Source organism: Podospora pseudoanserina, assembly GCF_035222485.1.
Source record: "Podospora pseudoanserina strain CBS 124.78 chromosome 7 map unlocalized CBS124.78p_7.2, whole genome shotgun sequence".
NCBI lineage: Eukaryota > Fungi > Ascomycota > Sordariomycetes > Sordariales > Podosporaceae > Podospora > Podospora pseudoanserina.
This window is the reverse complement of record NW_026946672.1, coordinates 1,652,432-1,680,073: the sequence shown is the minus strand read 5'-3', so window position 1 is coordinate 1,680,073 and position 27,642 is coordinate 1,652,432. Positions and strand designations below refer to the sequence as shown.

The 27,642-nt window shown below is 53.9% G+C and overlaps 9 protein-coding genes across 9 annotated transcripts; 5 read left to right on the top strand and 4 right to left on the bottom strand.

Moving 5' to 3' along the window:
- Positions 1-25: 25 nt before the first annotated feature.
- QC764_706460 (uncharacterized protein) lies at positions 26-4,206 on the bottom strand. Its single transcript, XM_062950287.1, has 4 exons — positions 3,124-4,206; positions 2,737-3,064; positions 2,175-2,683; positions 26-2,121 (listed from the first exon to the last, which is right to left on the bottom strand). The coding sequence occupies exons 1-4, from the start codon at positions 3,247-3,249 to the stop codon at positions 349-351; spliced, it is 2,736 nt and encodes a 911-aa protein (XP_062796285.1). The 5' UTR covers positions 3,250-4,206; the 3' UTR covers positions 26-348.
- Positions 4,207-4,565: 359 nt separating this feature from the next.
- DOT1 (Nucleosomal histone H3-Lys79 methylase) lies at positions 4,566-7,546 on the top strand. Its single transcript, XM_062950286.1, has 2 exons — positions 4,566-6,160; positions 6,276-7,546. The coding sequence occupies exons 1-2, from the start codon at positions 5,553-5,555 to the stop codon at positions 7,186-7,188; spliced, it is 1,521 nt and encodes a 506-aa protein (XP_062796284.1). The 5' UTR covers positions 4,566-5,552; the 3' UTR covers positions 7,189-7,546.
- Positions 6,150-8,462, bottom strand: ATG16 (autophagy protein 16, interacts with Atg12p-Atg5p). The gene is made up of 3 exons (XM_062950285.1): positions 8,246-8,462; positions 7,469-8,140; positions 6,150-7,342 (listed from the first exon to the last, which is right to left on the bottom strand). The coding sequence occupies exons 1-2, from the start codon at positions 8,328-8,330 to the stop codon at positions 7,554-7,556; spliced, it is 672 nt and encodes a 223-aa protein (XP_062796283.1). The 5' UTR covers positions 8,331-8,462; the 3' UTR covers positions 6,150-7,342; positions 7,469-7,553.
- Positions 8,463-8,637: 175 nt separating this feature from the next.
- Positions 8,638-11,435, top strand: vps16 (Vacuolar protein sorting-associated protein 16; the record flags this gene model as incomplete). Its single annotated transcript, XM_062950284.1, has 4 exons — positions 8,638-8,883; positions 8,945-9,715; positions 9,764-11,021; positions 11,087-11,435. Exons 1-4 carry the CDS (start codon positions 8,739-8,741, stop codon positions 11,433-11,435), a joined length of 2,523 nt encoding a protein of 840 aa, XP_062796282.1. The 5' UTR covers positions 8,638-8,738.
- Positions 11,436-12,345: 910 nt separating this feature from the next.
- Positions 12,346-15,025, bottom strand: QC764_706420 (uncharacterized protein; the record flags this gene model as incomplete). The annotated part of the gene is made up of 4 exons (XM_062950283.1): positions 13,506-15,025; positions 13,315-13,420; positions 12,596-13,250; positions 12,346-12,497 (listed from the first exon to the last, which is right to left on the bottom strand). The coding sequence occupies exons 1-4, from the start codon at positions 14,567-14,569 to the stop codon at positions 12,346-12,348; spliced, it is 1,977 nt and encodes a 658-aa protein (XP_062796281.1). The 5' UTR covers positions 14,570-15,025.
- Positions 14,308-17,316, top strand: MAS2 (Mitochondrial-processing peptidase subunit alpha). Its single transcript, XM_062950282.1, has 2 exons — positions 14,308-15,521; positions 15,592-17,316. The coding sequence occupies exons 1-2, from the start codon at positions 15,354-15,356 to the stop codon at positions 17,182-17,184; spliced, it is 1,761 nt and encodes a 586-aa protein (XP_062796280.1). The 5' UTR covers positions 14,308-15,353; the 3' UTR covers positions 17,185-17,316.
- A 332-nt stretch (positions 17,317-17,648) lies between these two features.
- Positions 17,649-21,308, bottom strand: FZO1 (mitofusin). Its single transcript, XM_062950281.1, has 2 exons — positions 18,459-21,308; positions 17,649-18,401 (listed from the first exon to the last, which is right to left on the bottom strand). The coding sequence occupies exons 1-2, from the start codon at positions 20,890-20,892 to the stop codon at positions 18,040-18,042; spliced, it is 2,796 nt and encodes a 931-aa protein (XP_062796279.1). The 5' UTR covers positions 20,893-21,308; the 3' UTR covers positions 17,649-18,039.
- DID4 (ESCRT-III subunit protein did4) lies at positions 21,288-22,471 on the top strand (the record flags this gene model as incomplete). Its single annotated transcript, XM_062950280.1, is given in 4 exon segments — positions 21,288-21,422; positions 21,430-21,681; positions 21,740-22,273; positions 22,334-22,471. Coding segments are annotated over 3 exon segments (678 nt in total). The 5' UTR covers positions 21,288-21,422; positions 21,430-21,675.
- A 1,202-nt stretch (positions 22,472-23,673) lies between these two features.
- On the top strand, positions 23,674-25,952 carry MgPP2CL-1 (mgpp2cl-1, protein phosphatase 2C-like protein 1; the record flags this gene model as incomplete). The annotated part of the gene is made up of 2 exons (XM_062950279.1): positions 23,674-24,945; positions 25,007-25,952. 2 exons carry the CDS (start codon positions 23,674-23,676, stop codon positions 25,556-25,558), a joined length of 1,824 nt encoding a protein of 607 aa, XP_062796277.1. The 3' UTR covers positions 25,559-25,952.
- Positions 25,953-27,642: the final 1,690 nt, after the last annotated feature.

Below are 27,642 nucleotides of genomic sequence, written 5' to 3'. Positions count from 1 at the left end.
CACAATACACATCATCTCAAACGACATCAAGTAAAAAAGAACTCATCGTGGTATTCATCACGCGTCAAAAGAAAAAGAGCTACCACATAGGGGATACTCTACTTAAGACACATACAACCTAACCTTTCCAGCCCTCCTCATTTCCTTGGGCCAGCCCTTCGTTATTAACGCAGTCTGTCTCCTCCACAAACCAAACCAATCCTCCCCATCGCAACTGCTCATTATTACTGTAACTGGGTATAAAAAAACTCGACTCCCTTTTCCGAAAAACCTGTTGCACTCTGGTATCATAATCCCAAAAGCCCACTCACTTTTTCTTTCCACAACAAAAACAATCACATCACCTCCTTAAACGGCATAACCAGCGGGAGCAGTCGTGGTAGCGGCTGGGGGAAGCTGGGTCTTGTCCTTGAGGGCGCCACCATTGAGAGCGCTGCCATTAAGAGCACCACCATGGGCATAGGCGCCGCCGTTGGAGTAGGCACCGCCGTTGGAGTAGGCGCCACCATTGCCAGCATGAGCACTGCCGTTACCACCATAGGCACCGCCGTTACCAGTATAGGCACCGCCGTTGCCAGCATAAGCACCGTCATTACCGGCATAAGCACCGCCATGGGCAGCAGCAGTGTCAGCCGAGGTGGTGTGCGGCTTGCGAGTGACGGTAGGGGCGGGAGGAATGTCACGGCTCTTGGAGGCGCTGCCAATCGAAAAGACAGGGCTCTCCCACTTGTCACCCTTGCGGGCAAGCTCCTTGTACTCGGTGGCCTTGGAGCTGATGCCGCCAGGAAGGTGGATGTTGGGGAACATGCTGTCCTCCTTGGTGATGGCGTAGTTGACCTTCTTGTCAGCCGCAATGGCTTCGGCCTTGTGTTTGCCCTGCAGAATCTGCTTCTGGGCCGCAGTGACGTAGCGGTTGTAAATGTTGGGAACATTCTCGGGATCCTCACGGGCCTGATCCATGGCACGGTCGGCCTCCTGCTTGATCTGGAAGAGAATTCTATCCAGCTTGACCGCCTGGTCCTTGATGGCCTTCTCCAAAGCCTTCTGCAGACCAGGGCGGAGGACCTTGAGCATGATGGGCTTGAAGAGGCCGAACAGAAGCTTGTGGTTAGACTTGGACAACTTGATGTGCAGGTTCTTGACATCAACATCCACCTTGTCAATCTTGAAAAAGTTCTGCGAATCCCGCTCGTCGGGGGTAGCCATCTTCATACGAAAGCTGAACCCATCGCCGGCGAGCAGGATGTTAGCCACACCCGTGTCGGTGAGGGAGGGGAAGCCCTGCTTGCGCTTGATGTAGTAGCTGACATCGCGCAAATCCATCTGGACTCCAGCAACCTTGATATCGATCGAGTGCTTGCTCTTGTTGCTCAAATTCTTGCGCCCAAACCGCATGTAGTTTTCACTAGCAATCTCGAGAATGTTGGGCATGAAGTTGTCGCTCTCAAGAACAAGGTTCTCAATGACCGCATCAATCTGATGGTCAGAGTACTCTATGCGTGGCACAGGGATATATGCGATCTTCTCAAACATGGCTGGGAGGATGACATCGGTAAGATCCTTGACCAGATGGGGCTTGAAGGTGGGCTTGCCATTCTCATCATTGCCGAGCTCGGTGAAGAGCTTGGTCAGCGAGTTGGCGAAAGCCTTGTTCTGGGGGTCCTGATCAAACTGGTCACCCAAGAACTTGATCTCATCGACAATGCGATCGGTGTGGACGCGGTACTTGGTGCGGAGAAGGTAGTTGCCCTGGTCGTAGAGGGCGTTCCACTGAACGTTGGAATCGTCGTCGAGGATGTAGCCTTGCTCCTGGAGGCAGCGGCGGATGTAGACGTTCAAGGACCTGAACCAGCCCTTGAGCTCAGGATCCCGGTCGGCGTCCTCATAGATGGCATTGATCGAGGCCCAAAGGTCGTCAGTGGAAGTGCCGTTGGCAAAGCGCTCGATCAAAGTCTTGAGATCGCCCTCGGCCTGGGCCAAACCAGTGCGGGTCTCCTTGACAGTACCAGTGCCGCCCTTGGCCAACCGGTTGGCATGATCACCGTACATTTCAGCAAGGTTCAACAAGGTGGTGATGGCGGCGTGATAATCGGGATGCTGCTGGCACTCCAGAACCATTTTCTGCAGACAATGTTAGAACGGAAGAAACAAAAATGGTGTTCAACAGGACTTACCTTGAGACGCCAGATGGTCTGCTCGCGGCGCTCCTGGGGCATCTTCTTGGAGAAGTAATCCTTAGTACGGGCACGATACTCGTCCTTCTTCGCCTTGGCCTTGTCCTTTGCCTCCTGGTCAAGGTTGGCATCGAGCTGGCGCTTTGCGGCATTAGCGGCGGCCTGGGCACCACCGACAGCATTGATGCCTGTTGATCCGCCATGAGCCTGCTCGCGAGCCGCAGTGCCAGCCAAATCTCTGGGGTCAGAGGATCCAGTGGGATGGGCAGTGGAGGTGCCCTCGGCAGCAACAGCCTTCGCATCCTCCTTGGGATTACCCTTGTAGTAGCTGCCCAACTTGTTCTTCATCTCCTCCTTGCCTTGCTTGAAATCGGGGGCCTCGTGCCAGGTGTTGTCCGCAGCCGGAGTGTCGATCTGGTTAAGATCCTCATGTGAAGGCTTAACGCGGGCAGCCGCATTGGTGGCGGCGTCACCAGCCATATCGCGGAGAAGGATAGTAGCGTCCTTGACTGGGCATGAGTTAGCATGGTGACTGGTCCCTTCCAGAAGAAAGACAACTTACGAAGCTTGCGGAACTGGCCATTGGTGATGATCAGGGTTCCGAGAGTGCGGAAACCCTCAAGAGCCTGGTTACCATGTTGCTGCGCCGTGTCCTTGTCAACGGGAGCACCAGGAACATTGACGGTTTTGGGGTCGAATTGCTGTGTTTGCCAGATGAAATCTTGAAGCAGGTTGCCCTCGTTCTTGGACAGAAGGAGGTTCTTTGCTTGCTTCACCACTTCTCTGAAATCAGCAACGAGCGCCTTTCCTTCGCCAGACAACTTGGATGAGGGGTTCGAGAGCGCCTTAGACTCGAGGAAGCTGCTCAGGGCGACATCGATTTGGTCATTCTGGAGGCATTGTTAGAAACAGAGGCAAACGAGAGATTGTTGCTGAGAAGCAAACATACCGATGGCACCTTGCCATTCTGGAAGGCACTGGCAATACCGTAGAACTGAAGCTTGCGGTTGACATCGGCCTCCTTCTCCTTAGTGTTGGTTGGTCTGTTGACCTTCGCTGCGCCGTTGGTAGCCATGACGGTTGGATCTGGGGGCTGGCTGATAGGAAACAGGGTATCACTAGTAGAGTCCCGGGGGTATCTAAAAAAAAAAAAAAACGACTAAACTGTGGGCGGGGTATCGGGTATCGAATGCTGCGAGTCGTGTGTCTCGAGGTAAAGTGGAATATGCAGACAAGGTCTGGGAAGTAACGAGGTTTTAGAGGATGACCGGTGTATGATCCCGGGTGACGGTGGGAGGCCGTTTAATACCAGTAAGCAAGAAAAGAGAGGACAAGACCAGGAGGGACCAAGAAGTGACGTTGCAGCATGGGGAGCACTTGTGAAATGATTGAATGCGTCATACCAAAAGGAAGGAAGAGAGATTACAGACGGCTTCCTTGATCCTGCTTGAATCGTCGAGCCACAGCTAGTCACCCAATTTGACTGGTCCTTTCCCTCAATGGGGCATAGAGCAAATAGCCAGCAGCTGCAACCCTTACACGACACGGCACCACGAGCATGCAGCTCACAGAGGAGAGAGTGAGAGACACTGCCATGAAGCTGGCAGATCACCGGCAGGGGTTCTGGCCCAGCATGGATTCGAGCTCTTCCCGCGATTCAATGCATGCGTCACAGCTCCAGCTTCGGGCCATGGCTGTTGTCATCCCAAACAAAGCTCTCTAGATCCCACCGCCCTGATTCGATGGCCCTGAACCACCTGGCCGATTCTGAACCCATCTTGGCGGCCGGTTCCCATAAAACGAATCGGCTTCCCGCGTGCCGACCGCCGTGTGAGGTGTGGAACATGTCTGCCATCTATCCATTGTGACTGCTTCAGATCTGCAATGTGACTGCTAAGCTTGTGAATATTCCTCGGTGGAGATGGCGAGCATTCAGGGATTTTGATGACAGCTCTCCTCCTCCACACACACGTGTGTAAAACCAGCTCCAGAATCCACTGCGGACAAACACCCCGGAAATGGGGAGATTGACGTAACGGTTGGGCTTTGAAGCACAAAGCAACAGTCTCGCGACGTTGTGGCTGCAAACGAAGGACGTTGCGATCCATGACGTCATAGATATGGGCCTTGGCATTGCACCAATCTCTTAACAGCGTTGACAGCCACTACCATCACCTTTGCTGTTGTACAAGATCCCAGTTTCTGCTGGCCACGAATTTCCACCTTCAAGCTAATTTGCCTGAGCTTCAAGAGCTAGAGGCGTGGGCAGCCGCTTGTTCTCGTCGCCTGACGAGACGATTTCTCCCCTCACCCCTGCCCCGAGCATGCACTTCAAGCTTCCCAATTACGAGCGAATGTCCTTTGTTGGATTCCCTCAGTTTCGATCGGATAAATCTTCACAGACCGGTAGATCAGTGATCCCAACCAGCTGGATACAGTAGAACGGACCAGAACAATCTTTTTTACACGTGAGCATGTGATTTGTGTCACGTCTATTCAGCTTCAATTGCTTCGAGGGCCGTTGAGATGCTCTATCTCACTCTTCAGAGTACCAAGGGGCCTCCAGTGTGGTCTGAGAAGCAGACAGATGGTCATCTCCATGAGAGTCCGTCGTAAGCTCCGTGGTGATACACAGGGTCCTCACACTGAGACCATAGCAGGCTCGTGTGGCTCTCGTGTGAGACTTTGTACAATCAGCATGCTTCAAAACTGCAGTGCTGTACTCTGAGATAATACAAGGAGGCCAACCGTCCACTTACACAGGACTCTGAGGTTGTATCCGTATCGGTGCTCCTTATCGGACGGTATCGTCTTATCTCGTTATCGCCTGCCCCACTCGCACCTGTCCCGCCAAGTCGAGTCACATGACTTCGAGAAATGGCACCACAGTGCAGGGTCGCTAGCGCGGCCTTTCTGCGAGCTGGCAGCTGCCAAAGCCGCCTTGCCTTGACGCTCAGCGGGGAGAAAATGAGCGCTGCCGCCTCACCGAGCTGAAATCCTCCCACACCTGTGTCTCACCACCACCGCAACCCACGTCCAGCAACGACCCCTCTCCTGACTATACGGTACCACAAGGCGACTATACCCTTGGCGGATACTCTTCATATAGCCCAACTACCTAAGACGTCTTCACAGCGGTCTTTCATACTTGCGACAGCGATATTCCCGTCGCGCCAGCGCCACGCGTCGTCGCTCCCGTTCCGTTCCCAGATCCCATTCCATACAGCTTCACCTGCGATCCCCTCCAACCACCACTCTCGCCCAACCCCCCTCCCCCTACTCTTGGTCAAAACCGCCCTCATATACCCCCTGCTTCTCCACTTTACCAACAAAACCCCCCCCGCCCCCGAAGCCTCACCAGCGTGTCCCACCCCGAAGATGAGTATCTTCAACCAAAAATCAAAATTCAAAGTAAAAACCGAAGTCCGCGCCGTAAAGAAGACCCTCCCCGAAAAACCCAAGCCAAAATCTACCTCCGCCCCCCCCTCCACCTCCCGAATCACCTCCTCGGTGCGCGCATCCCCCTCCACAACCTCAACACCTCGCGCTTCCCCCCTCCCGCCCTCCGCCCGCAAGTCCCAAAATGGCTCCTCCCGCTACCTCGACCCATCCTCCGCCCTGAAAGTCCCTTCCTCCTCTACATCCAGCAACAGCCGAAAGCGACCTCGAGCCAGCCACTCCCCCGCCTCCCCGTCCTTCGACTCAGACTCCGATTCTGACTCCGCCTCCGACGACGACTGGCAAGACCAGCTCGACCCACGAAAGCGCCTCAAGCGTCTCGAACAGCTGCGGCGACATGACCCCAACCGCCGGGTCCGCCACCCAAAGATGTGGAAGGGCGACAGGGAGTCCGAAGGCGAGTTGCTGCCAATAATTCACGCCGTCGAAGTCGCCAGCCTCAGCGAAAAGTGCCAACCGGTTATGGGACTGTCAAGAGATGAGGTAGGCGTCCGGTTGCGCTACCCGGGCTCGAACCACAAGGAGAAGTACGCTTGTTCTATATTAATATCTACCTTCTACAACTGCCATCTTTTGTTCTCGACAAAGGTGCAAGTCTATATGCGCGCATTGAAAAAAGCTAACAGTCCACCTCTTCCACAGATACGAACTGGTAAAAGGTAAAGACAAGATCGAAGGCGCTCAAGACATCCTGACCGTTGTCCGCCACGTCGCATCCATCTACCTCTCCGAAGAGGAAGCCCGCCCGTTTCTAGACCAAAACTCCGGCATCTACCGCCGGTTAGAACGCTGCAAAAATCTAAACGACGGCAAGGGTTTCAAAGAAGTGCTCAAAGAATATAGCGAAAGTCTGTTCGCCCTCCAGCGCAAAGGTGTGATCGCCAAGAACCTAGAAACCATGCGAGGAGTCCCGCAGGAACTCGTCGCCTTCATCCTAGACCAGGTATACGACCGCACCGTAGCCCCCAAAGTCGAGCTCCTCGCCAAGTACGAAAACGGCACCGACAACGTCTACGGCGAGCTCCTCCACCCCTTCATCTCGGACATTTTCGAGCGCACCCAACTGACCTCGGACATGGTTTTTGTCGATTTGGGATCCGGCGTTGGCAACGTCGTGCTCCAAGCAGCCCTCGAAATAGGCTGCGAAAGTTGGGGATGCGAAATGATGGAAAACGCCTGCAACCTCGCCGACGCGCAGAAAAAGGAATTCGCCGCCCGCTGCCGGCTGTGGGGGGTAGCGCCCGGAAAGGTCTACCTCGAGAGGGGCGATTTCCGTAAGAACGAACCGATCCTCGAGTCCCTTAAGCGGGCCGACGTGGTGCTGGTGAACAATCAGGCCTTCACCTCGCAGCTCAACGACAACCTTGTCAACATGTTTCTCGACCTCAAGATTGGATGCAAGATTGTGTCGCTCAAGACGTTTGTGCACGACAACAAGCTGGCTGAGAACGATGTCGCTTCGTCGATCTTGGATGTGGAGCATTTGACGTACCCGGAGGAGTACGTCAGCTGGACGGGGGCGGCGGGGACGTATTGTATTTCGACGAGGAAGTAATTTTCCTGTCTCTTTTTTCTTTTGTTTCTGTTAGGACAAGGAGCGTTTTTGCTTTTTGAAAACGTTGAGCGTTTCAAAAAAGCGCGGTGCTAGGATGGAAATGGAGGACGGTTATATGGTCTGTTTGTTGGGTTTAGGTTGAAAGCGTTGAATACTTTGCACGAGTATGGCTTGTCAGGATTGTTTTCATGTATAAAAAGGGAGGAGGAGAAAGAGAAGAAGCGGAAAAGAAGAGAAGGAATAGCGCGAGCGACTGAAACCGCATGTATAGCATACGTACCTTTTCTGTTCAGATATCCCCATACATTTCACAAGTATACCTGTGAATATGGCTGATGCCAACATTGCTTTGCCACCGCGCAAAATCACCTCTTCTGTTTTGTTGATGAAGAAGAAGGTTTGTCATGCTCCAGATTCATCGCCTCGGTCTCCTGCTCCACGCGCACCATATACCGGCTCAGGAGGTGGTTGTACTCGGCCTCTCTCTTTGCGCGCTGCTTTTCCACCTGGTCGAGCTGCATGTTTAGCACGGCGAGCTCATCTTGGACGTCGGCGACGAGCTTGTTTTTCGCGCGGAGTTCCTCTTCTCGGTCACGGAGTTTGCGGGATAGTGTCCGGGCTTGGGCGGTCAGGTCTGCGAGGGCTTTGGAATCGGAGGTGGTTTTTGTGCGGAGGCGGGCGAGCTCATCGTCGGATTTTGCGAGGCGGGATTGGAATTGGGATTTGGAGCGGAGGGCTTCGGTTAGGTCAAGGCGGAGGCGGGTAATAGTTGCGTTGGTATCGTCAGAAGAGGGGGAGGAGGTTGGAGGCGGGGTGGTGGTGGTGGTTTTCCGGGAGGAGGAAGGAGGGGGTTGTTGTTGTTGTTGTTGTTGTTGTTGTTGTTGTTGGAGTTGAGATTGGAGGAGGGCTTTTTCGGCTTCGAGGGTGGAGAGGCGGTCGCAGAGTTGGGAGTCTGAGAGAGAAGGAGGGAGGTTAGTTGGGAGGGGAGGGGAGGGGAGGGGAGGTGGTGATAGCGGGGTTGGTGGTGTTGTCGGTCTTGTGGGTGGATAAAACTGACATGCTGCGATTAGCTCCCGGTTGACGGGATGTTGCTTCTCGGCATCCTTGATTCCGGTGATGTATTCTGTTCGCCAGTTTTGCATGGTTGGGGGATGGGATGATAGATGGAAGGAAGTATTACCCGACAAAGACAAGAATGAAGAGAAACAAGTTTAAAGCAACGGAAAGCAAGGTGCCCGAGAGTTTAAAGTCGGGCAACAATGCAGTGAGAGTTAAACGACGTGAGCTGGTGAGCTTACAGCTGAAATCCCGCCATTGTGACAGGGGTTTTGTCTGGCTTGGGGGTTGGGGTTGCCTCATTTGCCAAACGGCAGGAGGCGCACAGTGTGGATTTTGGGGTCAGCCGGGCCAGCTCACAGTTGGAGCCTGGGCGGGCGGGCTGCGGCGTCACGGCCGGTGAGCTCCCCGAGCTTCAGTGAGCTGCTGGGATATCCGCACTATCCATCACCAAACAACATCCACAGAGACCAAATATGGGGAGATGACAAAAGATGGACGTCGCTCATCCAACTGCAGGCTGGGAACAGCTTGGCCCGTCTTTTTACCGCAAGGTTCAGCTGTATACGCAGGTTTTTGATCAGGATCTGGACCTTGACAACTACATCGTCGCTGGTGCACCTTATAGCGGTGCTATAGGTGAGTGTGGATGCAACCCGCGTTTCCCCGGTTTCCGTTCATTGATGTTGACACCCGACAGCTTTATATCGTGATGAAGGCAAACTGGTAGCTTACCAGCCCACAAGAACATCCAAACCAAGCATCGACATTTACAGCTGCGCTGGGGGTGAGCCCATACTCTCTATCCCATGGGACAGCGGCTCTATCAAGGGCCTTGGCTGGTCTGAGGATGAGAAGTTGCTGGTCGTCACCGCCGACGGTACTGTGAGATGTTACTTTGATTTACAGGGAGAGTTTACACAGTTCTCTCTGGGAAATGGTGCTGAGGATTCGGGTGTTAAGTCATGCCGATTCTATGCCCATGGGCTGGTTGTGCTGTTGAACAACAACTCTCTCGTCTCAGTCTCATCATATAGCGAGCCTCGGCCGAAGCTTCTTGCACCACCTCCCGAGGGAGAGGTTCACTCGTGGAGTCTTATACCGCCGTCATATACCAACTCTCGGTCTGTCGAAGTGCTGTTGAGCATTGGCCAAACTATCTATGTTTCCGATGCCGCAGCTTGTGACGATCGAGGCCTGGATCAAGGACCCTTCACTCATATCACTGTATCGCCAAACGGAAAGTTTGTCGCCTTATACACCAAGGCCGGCAGAGTATACGTTATCAACAGCACTTTTGAGGAGAACCTGAGCGAGCATGACTCCAAATCCAAGATCCCACCAAAATACGTCGAGTGGTGTGGTAAAGACGCTGTTGTCATCGCTTGGGAAGACGAGGTCCATCTCGTTGGTCCATATGGGTCATCGGCCAAGTTCTATTACGACAGTGGCCGTGTCCATCTGTTACCTGGTGAGTAGCCTTAAAGATCAGCCCTCATCGTATGCTAATGAATGACAGACTATGATGGTGTAAGGATCATTGCCAATGATAGATGTGATTTCCTTCAAAAAGTACCAGAGGACACGGAAGAGGTGTTCAAACTGGGCTCAGACTCGCCGGCATCCATCCTCCTAGATGCCGTCGAGCAGCTCGAAATGCAGTCCCCAAAGGCCGATGACAACGTCCAGCTCATACGTCCTCACCTTGTCGAAGCAGTGGACAAATGCGTCAACGCTGCCGGTCAAGAATTCAGTGAACATTGGCAAAAGCAACTCCTCAAAGCCGCTTCCTTTGGCAAATCCGTTCTTGATATCTACAACAGCGATGACTTTGTCGACATGTGCGAGACCCTCCGCGTTCTCAATGCTGTACGCAACTACAAAATCGGCCTCCCCTTGTCCTACGAACAATACCAACGCCTCTCGCCCTCGGGACTCATCACCCGTCTCCTCAACCGCCATGAATACCTTCTCGCTCTCCGCATAGCATCCTACCTCCGCCTCCCCACCGACAAAATCTACGTCCACTGGGCGTCAGCCAAAGTCCGCCTCGGCTCCGAAGACGACGACACCGCCTGCCGCAAAATAGTCGAAAAGCTCTCCGGCAAACCGGGCATCTCGTTCGAAGCCATCGCCAGAGCCGCCTACGAAGAGGGAAGGGGTCGTCTAGCTACCGAACTGCTTAACCACGAGCCCCGAGCAGGTAGACAAGTCCCACTACTTCTCTCCATGGAAGAAGACGAGCTCGCCCTAGACAAAGCAATCGAATCAGGCGACACAGACCTCATCTACTTTGTCCTCCACCAACTCCGCCGCAAACTCCCCCTCGCGTCTTTTTTCCGCGTGATCAACTCCCGCCCTACCGCCACCGCCCTGGTTGAAGCAGCTGCTCACGAGGGAGACGGTGACGGCCACGAGGACACAGCCATGCTGAAAGACCTCTACTATCAAGACGATCGTCGTGTCGACGGCGCGGCGGTGTTTGTGAGGGAGGCGCTACGTCAACCGGAGAGCAGGACCGCGGGTGATAAGTTGGCCTTGGCGGCGAAGTTGCTGGCTGATAACCCCAAGGAGAACGTATTCGAGATCGGTGCGGTGAGGGAAGCGAATTTGCTGCTGAGAATGCAAGAGGGGTTCGACCGTGACCTCGGTGATAACTTTACCGGCTTGAGCGTAAACCAGACAATGTTTAAGCTCTACCGGTTGGGGTACAGTGGCAGGGCGAAGAAGATACAGGGGGAGTTCAAAGTGCCGGAGAGGGTAGCGTGGTGGGTTAGGTATGTGTTTCTCCCCTCTTTTTCCCGCTGTTCATCTGCAGATACTAACACCAGGGTAACAATAGGCTTCAGGCCCTGGTAGCAAAAAGAGACTGGAACGAGATTGAGGAGATTTCTAAACAGCGGAAGAGCCCGATTGGGTGGGAGCCGTTCTTCAACCAGTGCCTCCAGGCGGGCAACCCCAGGCTGGCGGCGGTTTTTGTGCCAAAGTGCACGGGGTTGGAGCAGGGGGCTACGATTACCATGTATGAGAAGTGCGGGATGAGGGTCAGGGCGGCGGAGGAGGCGGTCAAGTTGAAGGATGGGGACGCGTGGTTGAGGTTGCTGGAGGCGGCGGGACGGGGGACGAACGAGGGGAGGGAGATTGAGCGGGTTGGGGGCAGGTTTTTGGTGGGAGGGGGAGGTAAAGGATAAGGGGTTAGATTTGAGTATTTGAATACCCCGTAGGAGGAGATGTTGTTTTCGTTGTGTCAAGACTTAGAAAGTGAAGGCTTTTTGTAGAAATTCCACGAAGCTGCTGCTCTGTGAAAATAGGCCCCTCTTTGCAAGAACCCCCCTGGTCACCCTTCAGTAGTCCTCCTCTCGAGATACTTGTGTTAGTTTTCGGGTTTTCTGTTAGGTTTCCTCGCCATGTTTTTCCATCCCACAAACCACAACCCGTACTCTCCAAACCCCTGTTTCCTTTCAAGAAAACAGACGCAGAAAGAATATCAATGCTAGGTACTTCTCGATGCAAACCGCTCTGCTTTTGCGTTTCGTGCCTACCTAGTCAATCAACTCCCTTTAGCTGCCTTGCATAGAACACACAGCAATGAAGCAGTAGAAGGAGGGGGGAGGAGGGATATCACAACAAGTATTCAACAGTTCTTCAGCGATGAATAATATATCCTAGAGCAAAAAACATCAACAACACAACCGCAATGAAAACAAAAAAAGCAGCAAAACAAGAGGAGGGACTTGATGACTGCGAGTGTGTGTGAGTGTGAGAGAGAAAAAACCAAAACCAAAGGTCAATTATCCGTTTCCATTCCCATCCAAGAAAAAAGCAAACAAAGATTTCCACCTTCCTCCCCCTCCCATTCCTTCTGCTGTTTGTGTTGTGTTGCAATGTTGCAATGTTTCCCCCCTTCCCCCTTCCCACTCCAATCAGAAAAAAAGATATTGATATGAAAACTCCGTTCTTAATGCCCAAATTGCAAAAAAAAAAAGAAAAAAAAAGAAGAAAAAAAACACTCGCAATGTTTCCCTCTCTGTCCCTCCTTCTCCCTCTCTTGTCCTCTTCACAGACAAGAAGAAAAAAGAGAGATACATGCTTCATACCGAATCAACACCCCATTCCTGCTGTCGTGCCTTCGTTTCCGTCAGCAAATATATGTAGTAGCGGTGAGAGGTAGACACCAAATTCCAACGAACTCCCCCAAAACGCAACACCAATTAATCTCTTAATGACGGCAAAACCCGTGGTGAACTTGGTTGCTGCTGCTGGCTGGCGATGTGCTCATTCAACCTAGAAAATTCATTAGTACTCTGCATCACACGCTCGAAGCTCGCAGTGTCAGTGGCAGGTAGCGCACCCTGAGCCGTTGCTCCTCCCCCGTCCGCCCTCTGCCTCAGCCCACTTCCGTCAAAGACCCATGGCCCGGCATCATTCCTCGGCGTGATCGGCCCCTCGTTGTTACCGGCGATTAACGGACCCGTAGGAGATGGTGTCCTGTGCCCAGATGCATGATGAATGGGCACGGGGCTTGACTGGGCATGTTGAAATGGTGGGCGGCTTGCATTTGTGCTCATTGTTGGCTCTCGTGTGTCGATGAGTGTGATTTCTGCAACGGGAGGTGCCTGTTGCTGTTGCTGCTGTGCTGGAACATCCACCATCACCACATCTGATTCACTTTCGCTTTGTATTACTGGAACAGGGATTGGTAGAGGTGGTTGCTGCGGCGCAATCAGGGTAGCTTGTCGGGTGGCCCGGACAGACTCCCTAGACTTTCGTGGTTGGGCTTCGCTGGTAGCGGGGGCTAGTAAGGTCCCTTCAGGGTTGGACTTGGCCCCTTCGTCGGAATCCAGCTGCTCCCATTCTTCGGGGTCTTCTACTTCGGCCTCAAGGTCGGCGGCTGCGCGGCAGTTGGGACAGATAAAAATGGGGTAGGACGGGGAGTTGAGCAGGGCTCGGATGCATTTGAAATGCCATGTGTGGGAACATGGAGCGACGAATAAGGATTGGCATGGCTGCAACAGAGTTAGAACCTTGTTGGCTAACCAAGTGGAGTTCGCCAGGGGTACCAAGACTTACCGCGATGCTATTCAGACATATTGAGCAGTCCTGGGTGTAAGACTGAGCTGAAGAGTCTTGGGCCGAGCCAGCCGTCATGTTTCGAAGGCGTTTGTGTGAGGTTAGGCTAGCATCAGAGTGTCAGTACATGAAGCCAGTATTCGAGCGGGTGGCGCCCAGATTTCTGGGTGTACATGTACGAGGAGACTTACTTGAAGGCGTTAAGTTTATTCTGCCACCCGCGGTTTAGTTCAAGCCTCATTTTGACGCAGCGAAAGATCATTTCCTCCCCGCCCTTGAAGTCAATACCCAGCTGCACAATATCACCATCGTTCACCGCAAATGGCTTCGACTCGGTGCCGGGGGGGCTGAGACGGATGTGGTTGAGAAAGGTGCCAGAACTACTCTTAACGTCCTTGATGTACCATTTGCCATCCTCGTACCAGAACTCGCAGTGCCGTCGACTCACAACCTTGCTCTTGAACCCTACGGGCGCCGCAGAAGGCATGTTGCTGGGGATATTGGGCTGGTTGTCTCTTTCCGAGTATCTGCCTACGCGGATCACTTCATTGCCAGTTGGGAGCGTACGCGAGATGGTGGGGAACTTGAGGGACGGGCGAGTAGCACGGGTGTCGTGAAAGGCGCTGAATCGGATCGAGGGGAGGATGTCGGCGCTCGAGCTTCCTGGGTCGGGCGACAAGACGGCATCCCCTACGGTGGCGGAACGAGCCCGGGTCATGATGGTGGTGTTGGCGGGAGGGGCAAGTCCTCCAACTCCTCCAGATCTTTCGGTGAGGGCAGAATTCAAAGGATCGCCGGGGAAAAGGCCGGAGGAGGTCTGCGATGTGGTGGAGGGCGGGAGGACGAGGGGTTGGGCTAGTGTCGGGGCGGGCTGCAAGAAGGGATTGGACCGACTTGTGTGCGAGGGGTGGCCGTGGGTGTTGTTGGTAGTAGCGTTGGTGATGTTATTATGATTATAATGGCTGCTGGCTTCTGACGTGGGAGGGGGGATAGGCAGACCGGGAGAGGGGAGTGCTGGAGAGTTCAAGGATGGATTGTGAGTCGGGGAGTTTGCCTGGTGGTGTTGTTGGTGGCTCTGGTTGGTGTGGGCGTGGGCGTGGGCGTGGGCGCTGTGCTCGCGGGACAGGAGGTGGTTCTGGGTGTAATTACGAAAGTAACTCAGGCCTCTCAGGCGACTGGTCCTTGTGGGCGAGACTGGACCAGGTGATACCGGAGCCCCCGGGGATGTGGGCGAGGCTACAGGTTGTGTAAACATTGAGCAAAGTCAAAGAGCGCACCGAGGTTTACATGGAGGCAGAAAAACGAGGCGGGATGGAAAACGTTGTCAAAGGGGGTGAAATTTGCGGTGGGTATCGTAACAAGCACGTCGCGGTTTAGTGGTTGGGAGATTTGGGGTTTTGCTGAGGGGGGCGTTCAGAGCCTAGGCTTCCCCTAGGCGCGACTGATAGGGCAGAAAGGTCAGCAGCAGCCATGTATGGTTCAACCGCTTCGGTCGGCCAGGCCGCCACACTCGCAGGACCGATGGGAAACTCTTACAGTCTAGTAGTAGCTCAGTGTTCCAGAAATATCTGGGATAATTCCCTTACTTCCAGGTTTTCTGATATCCCAGTGTTTATTTTTCCGTCCTTCCTGTCGTGTCCCCTCACGAAGTCGAACAGCCAAGATTCTGTCTGTCGTAGGAGTCGGTGTCGAGGTCAGCCGTTGCAGCTTTGTCTCTGCTCTGCGCGGCGCATGATTTTATCAACCCTGCTTTTTACATCACTTGGCTGGGCCATGCGCACTGTGTTGCTGACTGTGTGTGTGCTTGGCCAGCTGCATGCTGGTGATGGTGCAGGGGTAGTCGCAGCCTTACGTAAGGCCCACCCGTAGTGCTGCTGCGAATTTCTTATCGATAAGCTCAAGAACATCATGGATGGATCTGCCTTGGTGGGTGCTTGTTGAGTTGCGCAACCCCCTCAGGAAGATCGCATTCGATATTTCAGCCTCGCGCAAGCCGGATTGTCACCTGGTCTGCTGCTTCCGGACCACTCGCCGCAGTCATGTTTAGATCCTGCCGGCCCACGAGGCTGTTGAACCAGACACATCTGCCATGGCACCCCGCGAGGCCGAGTTACTCGCCTGTCGGCCCAAGGCGCTATGCCACTGAGCATGTCTTGAAATACGAAAGGGCACATCGGGAGGCAAAGGCTAATAAACGTGCAACAAGAGTGAGATGAGACGAAGAGCAATGACAGAGTCAGGCCAGCAATACATGGCTAACATATCCCTCGGTTGCAGGACCCAACAGAAACCGACAAGATCACCACGCTACCAAATGGAATTCGAGTCGCCTCTGAGGATTTGCCCGATGCCTTCTCGGGAGTGGGAGTCTACATCGATGCCGGGTCACGATACGAGAACGACTCCCTCCGGGGAGCCAGTCACATCATGGACAGGCTAGCCTTCAAGTCGACAAGATCACGATCAGCGGACGAGATGTTGGAGACAGTAGAGCAACTGGGCGGCAATATCCAATGCGCTTCTTCCAGAGAATCCATGATGTACCAAGCAGCAACCTTCAACTCTGCCATTCCTACCACCGTGGAACTGTTGGCCGACACGATCCGAAACCCCCAGTTGACCGACGAGGAAATTGCTCAACAACTCGAGACGGCCGAGTACGAAGTGGGAGAGATTTGGTCCAAACCGGAGCTGATCTTGCCCGAGTTGGTTCATACAGCTGCTTTCAAGGACAACACATTAGGGAACCCCTTGCTCTGCCCTCAGGAGAGGCTGAGCGTTATCAACAAGGACGTTATCCAGGCCTACAGGGACGCCTTCTACCAACCAGACCGCATGGTAGTGGCCTTTGCCGGTGTTCCTCACGCCGAGGCCGTCGAGCTTGCACAGAAATACTTTGGTGATATGGAGCGTTCAAAACCGATTGTATCAGAACCAACCACTCCCACCGACTCATCAAGCGAGGCCTCCTCAGCTGCCTCAACACCACCAACATCCCCAGAACCCGAACAACCCTCCGGCCTGTTTGGCAAGATTCTCAAGAACCTCGCCCCACAACAGTCATCTTCCCCATCCTCAATGCTTCGCCCAGTAGTCACCCCCATCACCGAAGCCGACCTCAACCGTCCAGCTACATATACCGGCGGCTTCCTCACCCTCCCAACTCAGCCCCCACCAATCAACCCCAATCTCCCCACATTTTCCCATATCCACCTCTGCTTCGAAGGCCTTCCCATCTCCTCTCCAGATATCTTTGCCTTGGCCACTCTTCAAACCCTTCTTGGCGGCGGCGGCTCCTTCTCCGCCGGCGGCCCAGGAAAGGGCATGTACTCTCGTCTGTACACCAACGTCCTCAACCAACACGGCTGGGTAGAATCCTGCATAGCCTTCAACCACTCCTACAAGGACTCTGGTCTCTTCGGCATCGCAGCTTCATGTTATCCAGGTCGCACCATCCCCATGCTCCACGTCATGTGTCGCGAGCTCCAGGCTCTCACCCACGACTCGGGGTACACGGGCCTTGGAGAGGTAGAGGTCAACCGGGCCAAGAACCAGCTCCGGTCGAGCTTGCTGATGAACCTGGAGAGCAGGATGGTTGAGCTGGAAGATTTGGGAAGACAGGTGCAGGTTCACGGGAGGAAGATCCCAGTGAGGGAGATGACGCGCCAGATCAACCGGTTGACGCCGAAGGACCTGAGGAGGGTGGCGAAGCAGGTGCTTGGTGGGTTGGTGAACAACCCGGGCGGGGGGTCAGGGGCGCCGACGGTGGTGTTGCAGGAGGCGAGTCAACATGGGAATGGGAGGCAGGAGGTGATTGGGTGGGAGCAGATACAGGATATTATTGCTAGTTGGAAGTTGGGGAGGAATTAGATGGGTGGGCAAGTAAGGAGGGAGTGTGTAAGATAGGGTAGGGTAGATAGATGTATCTGTTGAATGAGAGAAATGTACAAACATTTATAGTAGGTACCTTGTATTGACGGGTTTTGTGTTTGACAACAGGGGAAGACACCACCCACCCAGTTCATATCCAAAGTCTCACTTTGCTTCCTTATTGTCGACGACAACAGAAAGGAGCAACACAACCACGGTATTTGTATTTCTTCCAGCAACTACCAACCAACAAGGACAGCAGCACACTCTGTGCCAAATGGCCAAGTGGTAAGCCTCTGGGAGTTTTCAGCGCTGGGCACCACAATCCAATAAAGTGTGGATGTGAGCGAGCTTTTTGTTTTTTGCCGACTCCAGAGTTCCGATGTTTGCTTAATAGGAAAGAAAAGCATTGTATTACTCACAAGAGCTGTGTGTTTGTTTACCAAAGGGAAGCCTCAGTTGTTAAACTGGAGAATATCGAATTGGAGAGGGCCTTATTTGATTGTTTTGTTCTACCTGCCTGCCTGCCTGCCTGCCTACACAACCTCGACATTTTTCTCTCCCCCGATCCACAAATCATCACACGCACTCAACAAAAGAAAGCCATCATCTAGGAGATCCTCATCCACAAAAAAAAAAAAAAAAGAGAGAGCGTAGAAAAATAACTCAGGTTCTTGTGATATAACTCATACCCCCCTCACCCCCCTTCTCTCCTCCCATCAGTTCGCTGTTTTCACGTATGCATCTCAGGACCTCTCCAATTTTCCAACCCTCCCCTTTTCCTCCAGCCCCCCAAGCCAAATAACGCCCCATCTTCATCATGTGCAACAATCAATCATACTATACAACTCCCCCTCAATACCCCGGATGCCCCGCCATACCCGGCGGATGCCCATCCAAATCCACCCCCTCCACCACCTGCCTCTGATGCGCACTCCTCTGCACCAGATTCCCAAAATACCTTAACGCATCACTGCTCTCCTTCCTCACCTTGACCGTCTCATCCCTCCTCGCGCCCAATTGCTCCACCGACTTTTGCAGCCCAACCCTGAGGTTATTCGCCGGAATGAGCAACACCTTCCTCACCTTCCCCGAAATCCGGCTGCTGTTCTGATGAACATAATCCATCGCCTCAAGCTGCGTGGCAATCTTTTGGCTGAGGCGGGCAGGAAGGGAGTGAGGGATCTGAGAGAGGACATAAAACGCCAGAGCAGCAGCTGTGGAAAATGTCAGCTTATTGATAATGGTCACACAAGAGAAAAGAAAAAACTCACCACCAGCAATAACACCCGGAATAATCAACTTCCTCAAGTTCTCACTTCCCAAAATCTGAGCCGCTCTAAAAGCGAGGTTCACCTGGCTGTACCCACTGATAACAGTTGTACCAACCACACCCGCCACCGTGAGCGCCATGCCGGCCTTCTCCTCCCTCTGCATCAGCGTCGAAAAGTCGACAAAGTCCGCAAACTCGGTAGAAATGTCCACCTGACGAGCCAAAGCATCCTTCCGGCCCTGGAACATGACCTCCGACTTGAAGTTGAGGTTCTGGTACTCATCCCCCAGATGCTTGATACCCAGCTTCTTGATCGACTCGACACCAGCAACCGTCTTCTTTCTGGCGTTCTCCTCGCAGTGGACGACCGAGGCGGCAATGTGGGAAAGCATGGCAGCCTTGAGACCATCGGCATACTGGAAGGCGCTGAAGAGACCGGGGTACTCAATTCCCAGGTTATCATCGCCGGCGTGGTTGATGGCCGAGTTGATGGTCGTGCGAGAGTAGTCGTAGACCTCCTGGCAAGTGTCCTCGATGGTCCGGTCAACCTGCTCGCTGATCTCTGCCCTGGCCCTCTTGCCAGCCTCAAGCTGGGGCTCCAGGGCCTGCAGCTCCGAGTTCACACGGTCGTATTCCGCCTGGGCAACTTCGGTGTTGACAGTAGCGAGAACGTTGACGTCGTTCAAAATGTTGGTGAGATATGTCTTGGCAGGAGCCAACTTGGAGCGAGCGCGCTTCTCCAGCACAAATCTACGCAAAGACTGCTCGAGGGCAGAAAAGTCTCTGGCCATCTCCTTGTCTTTGCCCTTGCCCTTGGGGTCATTATCACCCGGGTCATCGCCGAACCCGCCGCCGCTGGAGCTTCCTGAACCACCACCGCCGCCGGGGCCTCCAGGGGGGTTTGGTGCTACTGGGATGGCGGAACTGGAGACGAAGTGCACGAGCTCACCGGCTTCCTTGTATGTCGCGGGGCTGAGACCGCGGATTTGGGTGAGAATTTGCTTCTGGCACCGGTCCTTGTCCCTGATATTGTCGAAATGGTTGACCACGACGAACAAATAGGCCTTCTCAGCGGCGGCCGCTCGAATGAACTCGGTACCCGTTTGGGTGAAGTGGTTCATGGCCGAGACCACAAACACCACAACATCAATCTCCTCCTGTCGTGCAAAAATAGCTGTAGTCTTGGTGGTATCCATATTGAGACCGGGGGCGTCGATAAGGGCGATGTCAACCACACCGTTATTCAGCAAAGATTCATCGATCGACCTGGCGTCCTTGACATAGACCTTGCACTGCATGTACACGGTGTTGTCGATCACAATTCTCTCGAGGTCCTTCAGAGGATACACATCGTAGGTAGCCTCGTCGTGACGGTTGTAAACAGCATCCCTGTGTACAGCGTGAACCTCCTCAATGCCGCAGTTTTCCCTCGCATCCAATACCTCGCAGAAAATGCTCGTGCATGGCTGCTGATCTTCGGGGAGAACCTTTCGTCGCAAAAGGGCGTTGCAGAATGTCGATTTGCCAGCGTTCAAATCACCCGTGACCAAGACCTTGCTGGAGGTGTCCTCGATACGCTCCCGAAGAGCCTGTAGATGTCTGATACTGGACTGAATCTTCCCGTCCAGCAACGCAGCAACCGAGCTCTTCTCCAGCGAGTGTACCAGTTCCGTCTGGTGGAGGGAACCAAGCTTCAAATCCAACTTCAAGACGGAAAATTCCTGGGCTATCTGAGGCGACACAAGACGGGGCTCGGCGACGGTTCTGGTCTCGGCGGCTCGGCTGGACTCGGCGGCGGCGGCGGCGTCCTCGACGGAGGTCATAGCTCGCCGGAGGGGCGGCTGAGCGGCGTTGAACTGCGGTCCATTTGCCAGATCACCCGCGGTCGAGTATGCCTGGTGAAAACCGGGTCTCAATGACGGGTGGGAGGGGGAATCGAGGGCAGCCCGCTGGACTGAGGGGTAGTGGGCAGGCCATGTTTCGTTGAAGCGTTGCAGGTCGCTCAAGAGCTCGATGACGGTGCTGATGGCCCGGCCGAGGGTGTTTCGGTGCTGATTGTACCAAAGCTGATGGACGGCGCTGGCCTGAGCGGAGCGGTCGGCTTCGTTGCTATGGCTGCCACGCATTGGTCGGTCTTCGTGAATCACATTGTCCCAGCCCGAAGACGCCGGGTTGAAAAGCGACGAGTTGACGTCGTCACCGGCGATGCTGCCGCCGTATCCAGAGTCTTGTTCCAGCATGGCTTGAAGTCGTGCAGCGTTTGCCGAAGAACCGTTTCCTACAGTCATGTACGAGGGCGCGGTCGAAGCGCGCGGGGGGCGGTCGTAATTTGAGTCGGCGTCACTCGGCTCATGATGGGCATCGGCATCGGAAGTGGCATTGTCGTTGGGCCGCCGGACACCCTTGCCCTTTGGCGAAAAGTACTCTTGGCTCATGGTGACAGCGTGCCACGTATCGGGAGGGTGGAGGGGAGAGGGAGTGCAGGACAGTCTAGTCAAAATTCATAACGAAGGTTTGGGTACTTCCGTAGGCTATGGCAGGTCGGGCAATTGTTCGGTTGACGTTTTTCATCATGGCTCCCCATCGTCCGCATGATTTTTAGCGGAGCGGCAAATCTCCCGTTCGTCGCAAGGAAAGGCACATTCTGATTGGCTGTTGCCCTTCCGAACATTCCATTTTCTGATAGCACCGATAGGGCGTTACTTCCATACGGAGCTCTATACTTTGAGATCATGATACTGCCCCGCGCGGGCTAACAGGTGAACAAAGGGTCTGAAGAGCAGAAATAAGCTATATATACTCTAACAGTATTCACTATCCTATATTCTGACCAAAATGAGCCCCCCTTGCATTCCCTCTTGAGATACAGACTCCCATGACCTTGTCCTGGGGTCATGAACGCATGCAATTTGTGGGGCAAAAGCTGGGTTTGGATGAGGTCACTGTGGGTTTGCTTCCCTGTAAGCTGTCAGCGTCCGTGTTTAGCGTGGTGTGGCTCAAAACCTCAGAGTGGCTTGCGCGTCCGCGGCTGGATTACAGGCCGTTGCCTTGACTGATAGCGCATCTCCAAGACAACCAAGACCACCACCAACTTCGGCGCAGCCTGCTCTTGGTTTCTTCATTGACTCAACTACACACGTCCTCGGCCCAGCAGGTCTGCCGGCATTTCGTCCCTCAACACCTAATTCTGCACACATTCGAGAATCACAGCCGGCAAGATGAATGTGAGTCTCCCGCACCGCCCCACTACACCTCAGCATAGTCAGGACTGACCATCTCAAGATCCTAGAATGGGCTTTCGGCAAGCGCATGACGCCGGCCGAGCGTCTGCGCAAGAACCAGCGACTCCTCGACAAGGCGATCAGGGAATTGGACCAGCAGCGCGTCAAGCTGGAGAAGCAGGAGAAGGCTCTCGTCGCCCAGATTCGCCAGAGCGCCCAGAAGGGCCAGATGGGTGCTTGCAAGATTCAAGCAAAGGATTTGGTTCGCACCAGACGATACATTGACAAGTTCTACGGCATGAAGAGCCAGCTGCAAAAGATCTCCCTCCGCCTCCAGACCTACCGCACGAACGAGCAGATGATGCAGGCGATGAAGGGTGCTACGATGGCACTTGGGAGCATGAACCGTACTATGAACCTTCCCTCTCTACAGCGAATCGCCATGGAGTTTGAGCGGGAGAACGACATCATGGAGCAAAGGCAAGAGATGATGGACGATGCTATTGATGACGCCATGGACGTTGGTGCTGAAGAGGAGGGTGATGAGATTGTGGAACAGGTCTTGGAGGAGATTGGTGTAGACTTGAGCCAGGCAGTAAGTACCAGTGGCTGCCAAGACTTTTCTTCTGGCGTGCTGATTGAATTCAAATTATAGCTCGGCGAAACACCTTCAGGTCTCCAGTCCCAATCCGTGCCGGAGACCAAGATTGCGCAGGCGGTTGGAGGAGAAGGCGGCGGAGCAGATCCCGGGGACGACGACCTACAAGCCCGGCTGGACAGTCTCAGACGATGATTGCGGAGGCGTGGTGTTGTATCCGGTTATGGCTTGTGGGTTTAGGTTCTTACGGAGTTGGAGTGCTACTTGAAACTGTTCGGCTTTCTATGGGCAGTCACCAAGTTTACAAGGCCGTTAATGGGGGCTGGGGATGATATAAACCCTCCTCCGGCTCGTCTGTTTCTGCTTTTCTGTTAAACAACCTGGAAGGCGCACTGGTATTCTTTCCAAGCGGCGGATGATTTATGACAAGTGTAGGCATGTACATTTTTGGGAGCAGGACTATGAAGTGGTAGTTTAAATGATCTATGGGTTTACTATGGGTGTCCCCAAGAGCTCGGTTCTTTGTTCACGCTCATCTGGGGTGCATGTAACATTACATCAGCGTACACCCCACCACTGCTTCTAATTGCAATGATTGAAAACAGCCTTGAAGACACATTTGACAGCTTCTGCTACCATCACCTATTGCCTACCTATACCTGAACATCGTCAAAACATCAAAGTAGCCCAAGAACCTCACGGGCTGCCTTGTCCAACAACCCTGACATCTTGGCAACCTTGTGAGACAAGGGTCGTTAGTGCCCAGCCTATCGATTCTCATCACCCCACTTTCGTGCCGCTGACGCCCAGCTACGCCTGCAAGCAACACCCACCGACACAACCACGGGCCACAGAGACAGGCGTGACAAAGCCTCACAGCCGGGCAGATCGACACCGGCCTGGCCTCCTGAGAGTTGACCCGCTGTCAGACACAGCATCATACCGTACCATACCGTACCGTATTCTCTCATCGTCTCCAACTGATTCCACACTTTCCCACAACTCCCGCAGTCCTTGCCATCTGCACCTACCCAGAACAGCCGCCGCAGCTTTGGGCGGCCATTACATCATCCCAGGACACCTCCCATCACAAGACCCCTCAGACAACCCAGGCACCAACCCACCAACGATCTTCCTGTCCCTCCTGTCTTCTTGCCCATCACTGCCATCCTGTCTCACCTCGTGGCCCATTGGATCAACTCGCACATCTTCACCACCACCGCCACGCAAGCGCCTATTTCCAAGTCCATACACCGAAGCGCACCGAGTTCCGCTGCTCCCGGTTGAATCCCTCGATTACGTCTGGGGCCATCTCCTTTCAAGCCCCCTATTTCGTTAAAACATCCAATCTGGCAGGCAGCAAATTACGCAGTCTCTCCCAGGGAGGCCTGCTGAGGATGTTTGGCAGTTCCAAGTCAGACAGCGGCATCGCGGACTCGAGCAGTAAGGCTGGCAGCAAGTCTCCTTCCCCGGACAAGGACGACGCCGGCCGCGCTACACCATCGCCTACCAAATCCACCGAACAGGCTGCGAGCGGCGAGAGGCGGAGTGGCAATGGCAGTCCTCCCAGCGCGGGCAGCTCGGCTGAGCAGAAGAAGCGCCGGAGCAGCGGGGTGAGCGCCAAAGCCAGCAACCTCATAGCCCAGGCGAAGAATACTCTCTTCACTCAGTCTGGGAAGGGCAGCAACAGCGATGCGGGTGCTAACTCTAAGAATACGGACCAGGCTCTTCTAGAAGAGTTAGGCAAGAAAGATCAAGCACTCGCCGTGCCCCAGGGCCAGCACAACAACGCCGCCGGCTCGTCGCTCCCCGGCCCTCGATCTACCTTCAAAGTCGGTGTTTGGGAGGATCGCAACAAGAGATGCAGGCGGACGATGGAGGACACCCATGCATTCCTGTACAACTTTCTCTGTACGCCAGCCCCGGCTCTCGGTACAGATTCCAAGTCGTCAAAGTCTTCAGGCGATGCCGATGAGGCTGGTGGCAGCGACATGGTAGAGACGGACAATGGGTACTTTGCGATTTTCGACGGGCATGCCGGCACGTTTGCTGCCGACTGGTGCGGAAAGAAGCTTCATCTTATCCTCGAAGACATCATCAAAAAGAATCCAAACTCGCCGATACCCGAGCTGCTCGACCAAACATTCACTGCTGTTGATCAGCAGCTGGCAAACTTGCCAGTCAAGAACAGCGGTTGTACCGCCGCCATCGCTGTGCTTCGTTGGGAAGACCGGGTCCCGAGCAACGCCTCGGTGACTGGTTCTCAGGCCATTGCACCTGCGTTGGCAAAGGCCGCGGAGGAGGCGAAGACTGGGGAGAGCGCCCCGTCATTAGCGGCCCCTGAAGCTGCGCATGCAAGGCTAAAAGATGCTTCCAAGAGGCAGCGTGTTCTCTATACCGCCAACGTCGGCGACGCCCGTATCGTTCTCTGTCGGGCGGGCAAGGCTATGCGGCTATCCTATGATCACAAGGGCAGTGATGAGCATGAGGGCAAGCGCATCTCGGCAGCAGGTGGCCTCATATTGAACAACCGCGTGAACGGTGTCCTTGCTGTCACTCGGGCGTTGGGCGACACATACATGAAGGAGTTGGTGACAGGGCACCCGTACACTACGGAGACTGTTTTGCAGCCAAATGAAGATGAGTTTATCATTATTGCTTGTGATGGGGTATGTTTATAGGTCTAATCCTGCCCTACAAGTACCATGTATGCTAACGTATATCCTGCAGTTGTGGGACGTTGCCTCAGATCAAGAGGCTGTCGACCTTGTCCGCAACACGATGGACCCCGGCGCGGCAGCGAAACAGCTTGTTGACCACGCTCTTGCTCGCTTCAGTACTGACAACCTCTCTTGTATGATCGTTCGCTTTGACAAGCAGGGTACTCTCGACCAGCAGTCCAGCAAGGAGATTGGCGTCGAGGGGGACAGTGCGTCTGCCTCGGGCAAGCTCAGCGAGGCAGAAAAGATTATCAATGAGACGAAAGCCAAGATTGCTGAAGGAAACACGCCCGCGGTTGGTATCTCGGCCAGTAATTTTGGACACGGCCGTGACCCTGCTAAACTAGAAGCGGAAGCGGACTTTACACCGACGGCAGTTGAGGGTTCTGTTGAGGAGGAGTCGAGTCAGGCTGTGGTGAACTCGGTGGAGGGTAACGGCACGAAGGATGCGGTGGTTGTTGATGGGACTCGATCAGATGTTGAGGTCCCGGATTTGACGGAGCCGGCACCGCCGTTGGCCGAACCGGCGGTGGGTTCTAACCCGCCGCTGGTCAAGTCTTAGGAGAATACCCGACGGCGGTGGTGGCATCCACAGAGGAGGGGTGTTTTTGAGAGGTGAAGAAGTGATCGGATGGAGCTGAAGGGTGAAGGAAGTTGCATGGCTGAAAGTGTAATGGGGCCACACGAGAGCCGTGATGGGGATTTGAGAGGGTAGAAGACACATGAAGGGTTGTTATTGAAGCAAAGAAAATGGGCTTTTGGGATGGGGGAGGGAAGACGCGAATGTTTTTATGTTTTTTGATAATCTTAGCGAAAACGGAAGGCATGTAGATGATGAAGGGGGGGATGTGCTTCGTTTTGTTAGGTATGAACATATTATGTGTGTGCCGTTTGGGTGACCCTTGTGAAGGTGTGATTGCTAAAGCTGTTTTTTACTCTTGGGTGTGATAGAGCTGTTGAGCTGTGTTCAGTTTTTTTGAATTCGGACAGATTTACACGGCAGGGGCATTTGTAATGTCATGTCCTAGGTCATGATATGGTCAAAGACCTCAAGACCGTAAGTACTCCCAAAACCGCGTCTCTTCCACCCAGCCTTTTCTCTTTTCGATTTCTGCCAGCAGGGCAATAGTGGGTTTGAAGGGGATGCCGGCTGTGGTTGGGCAGCCGTAGATGACCTGGGCGAGGTAGCGGAGCTGGAGGATGAAGTCGCCCCTTTTGATACTATTCGGTTTGTTTCTGCCCGGCGGTTTGCTGACGTACTGGATGTTGTCATTTTCGGCTTCATGTTGATGATAGTTTTGACTATGAGAATAATAGTAGTGAGAACGAAGCACCTCTTTCGACATTGCTGGGCGGGTGGTGAGGTTGAGCCAATCCTTTGTTTCTGGAGGGAGGTCGGGGAGGAGGGCGGTGGTGGAGGTGGTTAGGTTACCGGAGGCCAGGTCGAGGAGGGTGCTGAGGCTGGTTGGTGACCACCAGGGTGGGAGGAGGTGGTTGGGCTTTAGACGGCAGGAGGCGAGGGTGATGAAGTGGGTGATGAGCGTGGTGTTATCTGAGCCGGGTGGTTGAGATGTGTTGTGGTGGGGAGGTTTTTTTGGTGTATTATTGTCGGGGCCGCCGTATTTGAACTGTTCGTGGAGGTGGAGGCGGTAGGCGTCTATTAGGATGGTGAAGACGTCTTATTGGGGCAGGTTGTGGAGGTATTTGTTAGTTAGGAGGCGGGTGTGAGGGGTTCCTATGCGGAGGGGGAGGTGGTGGGAGGGGATGAAGGGGTTTCCTTCTTCTGGGATGGAGGGTAGATCTTGGTGGTGGTGATGGTGTAGGGGTGATAGAGGGGAGGGTGGTTGGTCACATTCGGTTTGGTGGGTGGCTAGGTCTGCGTCTTCGCAGAGGCGGGAGCAGTAGGTTGTTTGGGAGCTGTTGATGCAGGGGAGGAGGATTACTTCTGGGGGTGATCTTTTACAGGTGTTGCAATAGGGGGTGGGGGAGGACATGGTGAGGAGTGGGATGAAGAGGTGAGCTGTCATAGTGGCTTGTTGACCTGAGGTTGTTCATGCATGAGTATATTTGTTCAGGACATAATGACTAGTAGTTTCCATGGCACGCTCGGCTCCGTGATGAGTTCTTTGTTCTTGTGATACTTGGTCATGGGAGCAGTTTTGGTGTGGATAAACCTCCCCCTTTTGCTCCGCTTTCTTTGTTGCCGCAAGCAGCTACAGCAGTGAGGTTTTACTTAAGTACCGTACCTTACATGCTTAAATTCACACCATGCCAACCAAATAGCTTGGATCTTGAAATATGACAGACCCAGACCACGGGAGGAATGGATAGATATGATCTCTGAACAACGGTTAGTTCTTTACTCTATGCGTATATAGCATGCCGTGAATAGGGTTGGTAGAGTTAAAGTATAAAGTCGTGAAACTGACGTTCTGATAGTAGGCTGCACAGAGATCGGCTGTGTCTTCGACCGCAGAATCAAGTGTGACAATAATCCCATGGGAAGATCTCCCGTCGAAACAATCCCAATTGTTTATCTTGGCCATCAGACGACGTTCAAGTGTCCTGCCGTCCTTCTTCCACGACTTCATGATGATTGGTCTTGATATCGAGACGCACGGACCCTCGTGGCTGCAACATTAAAGA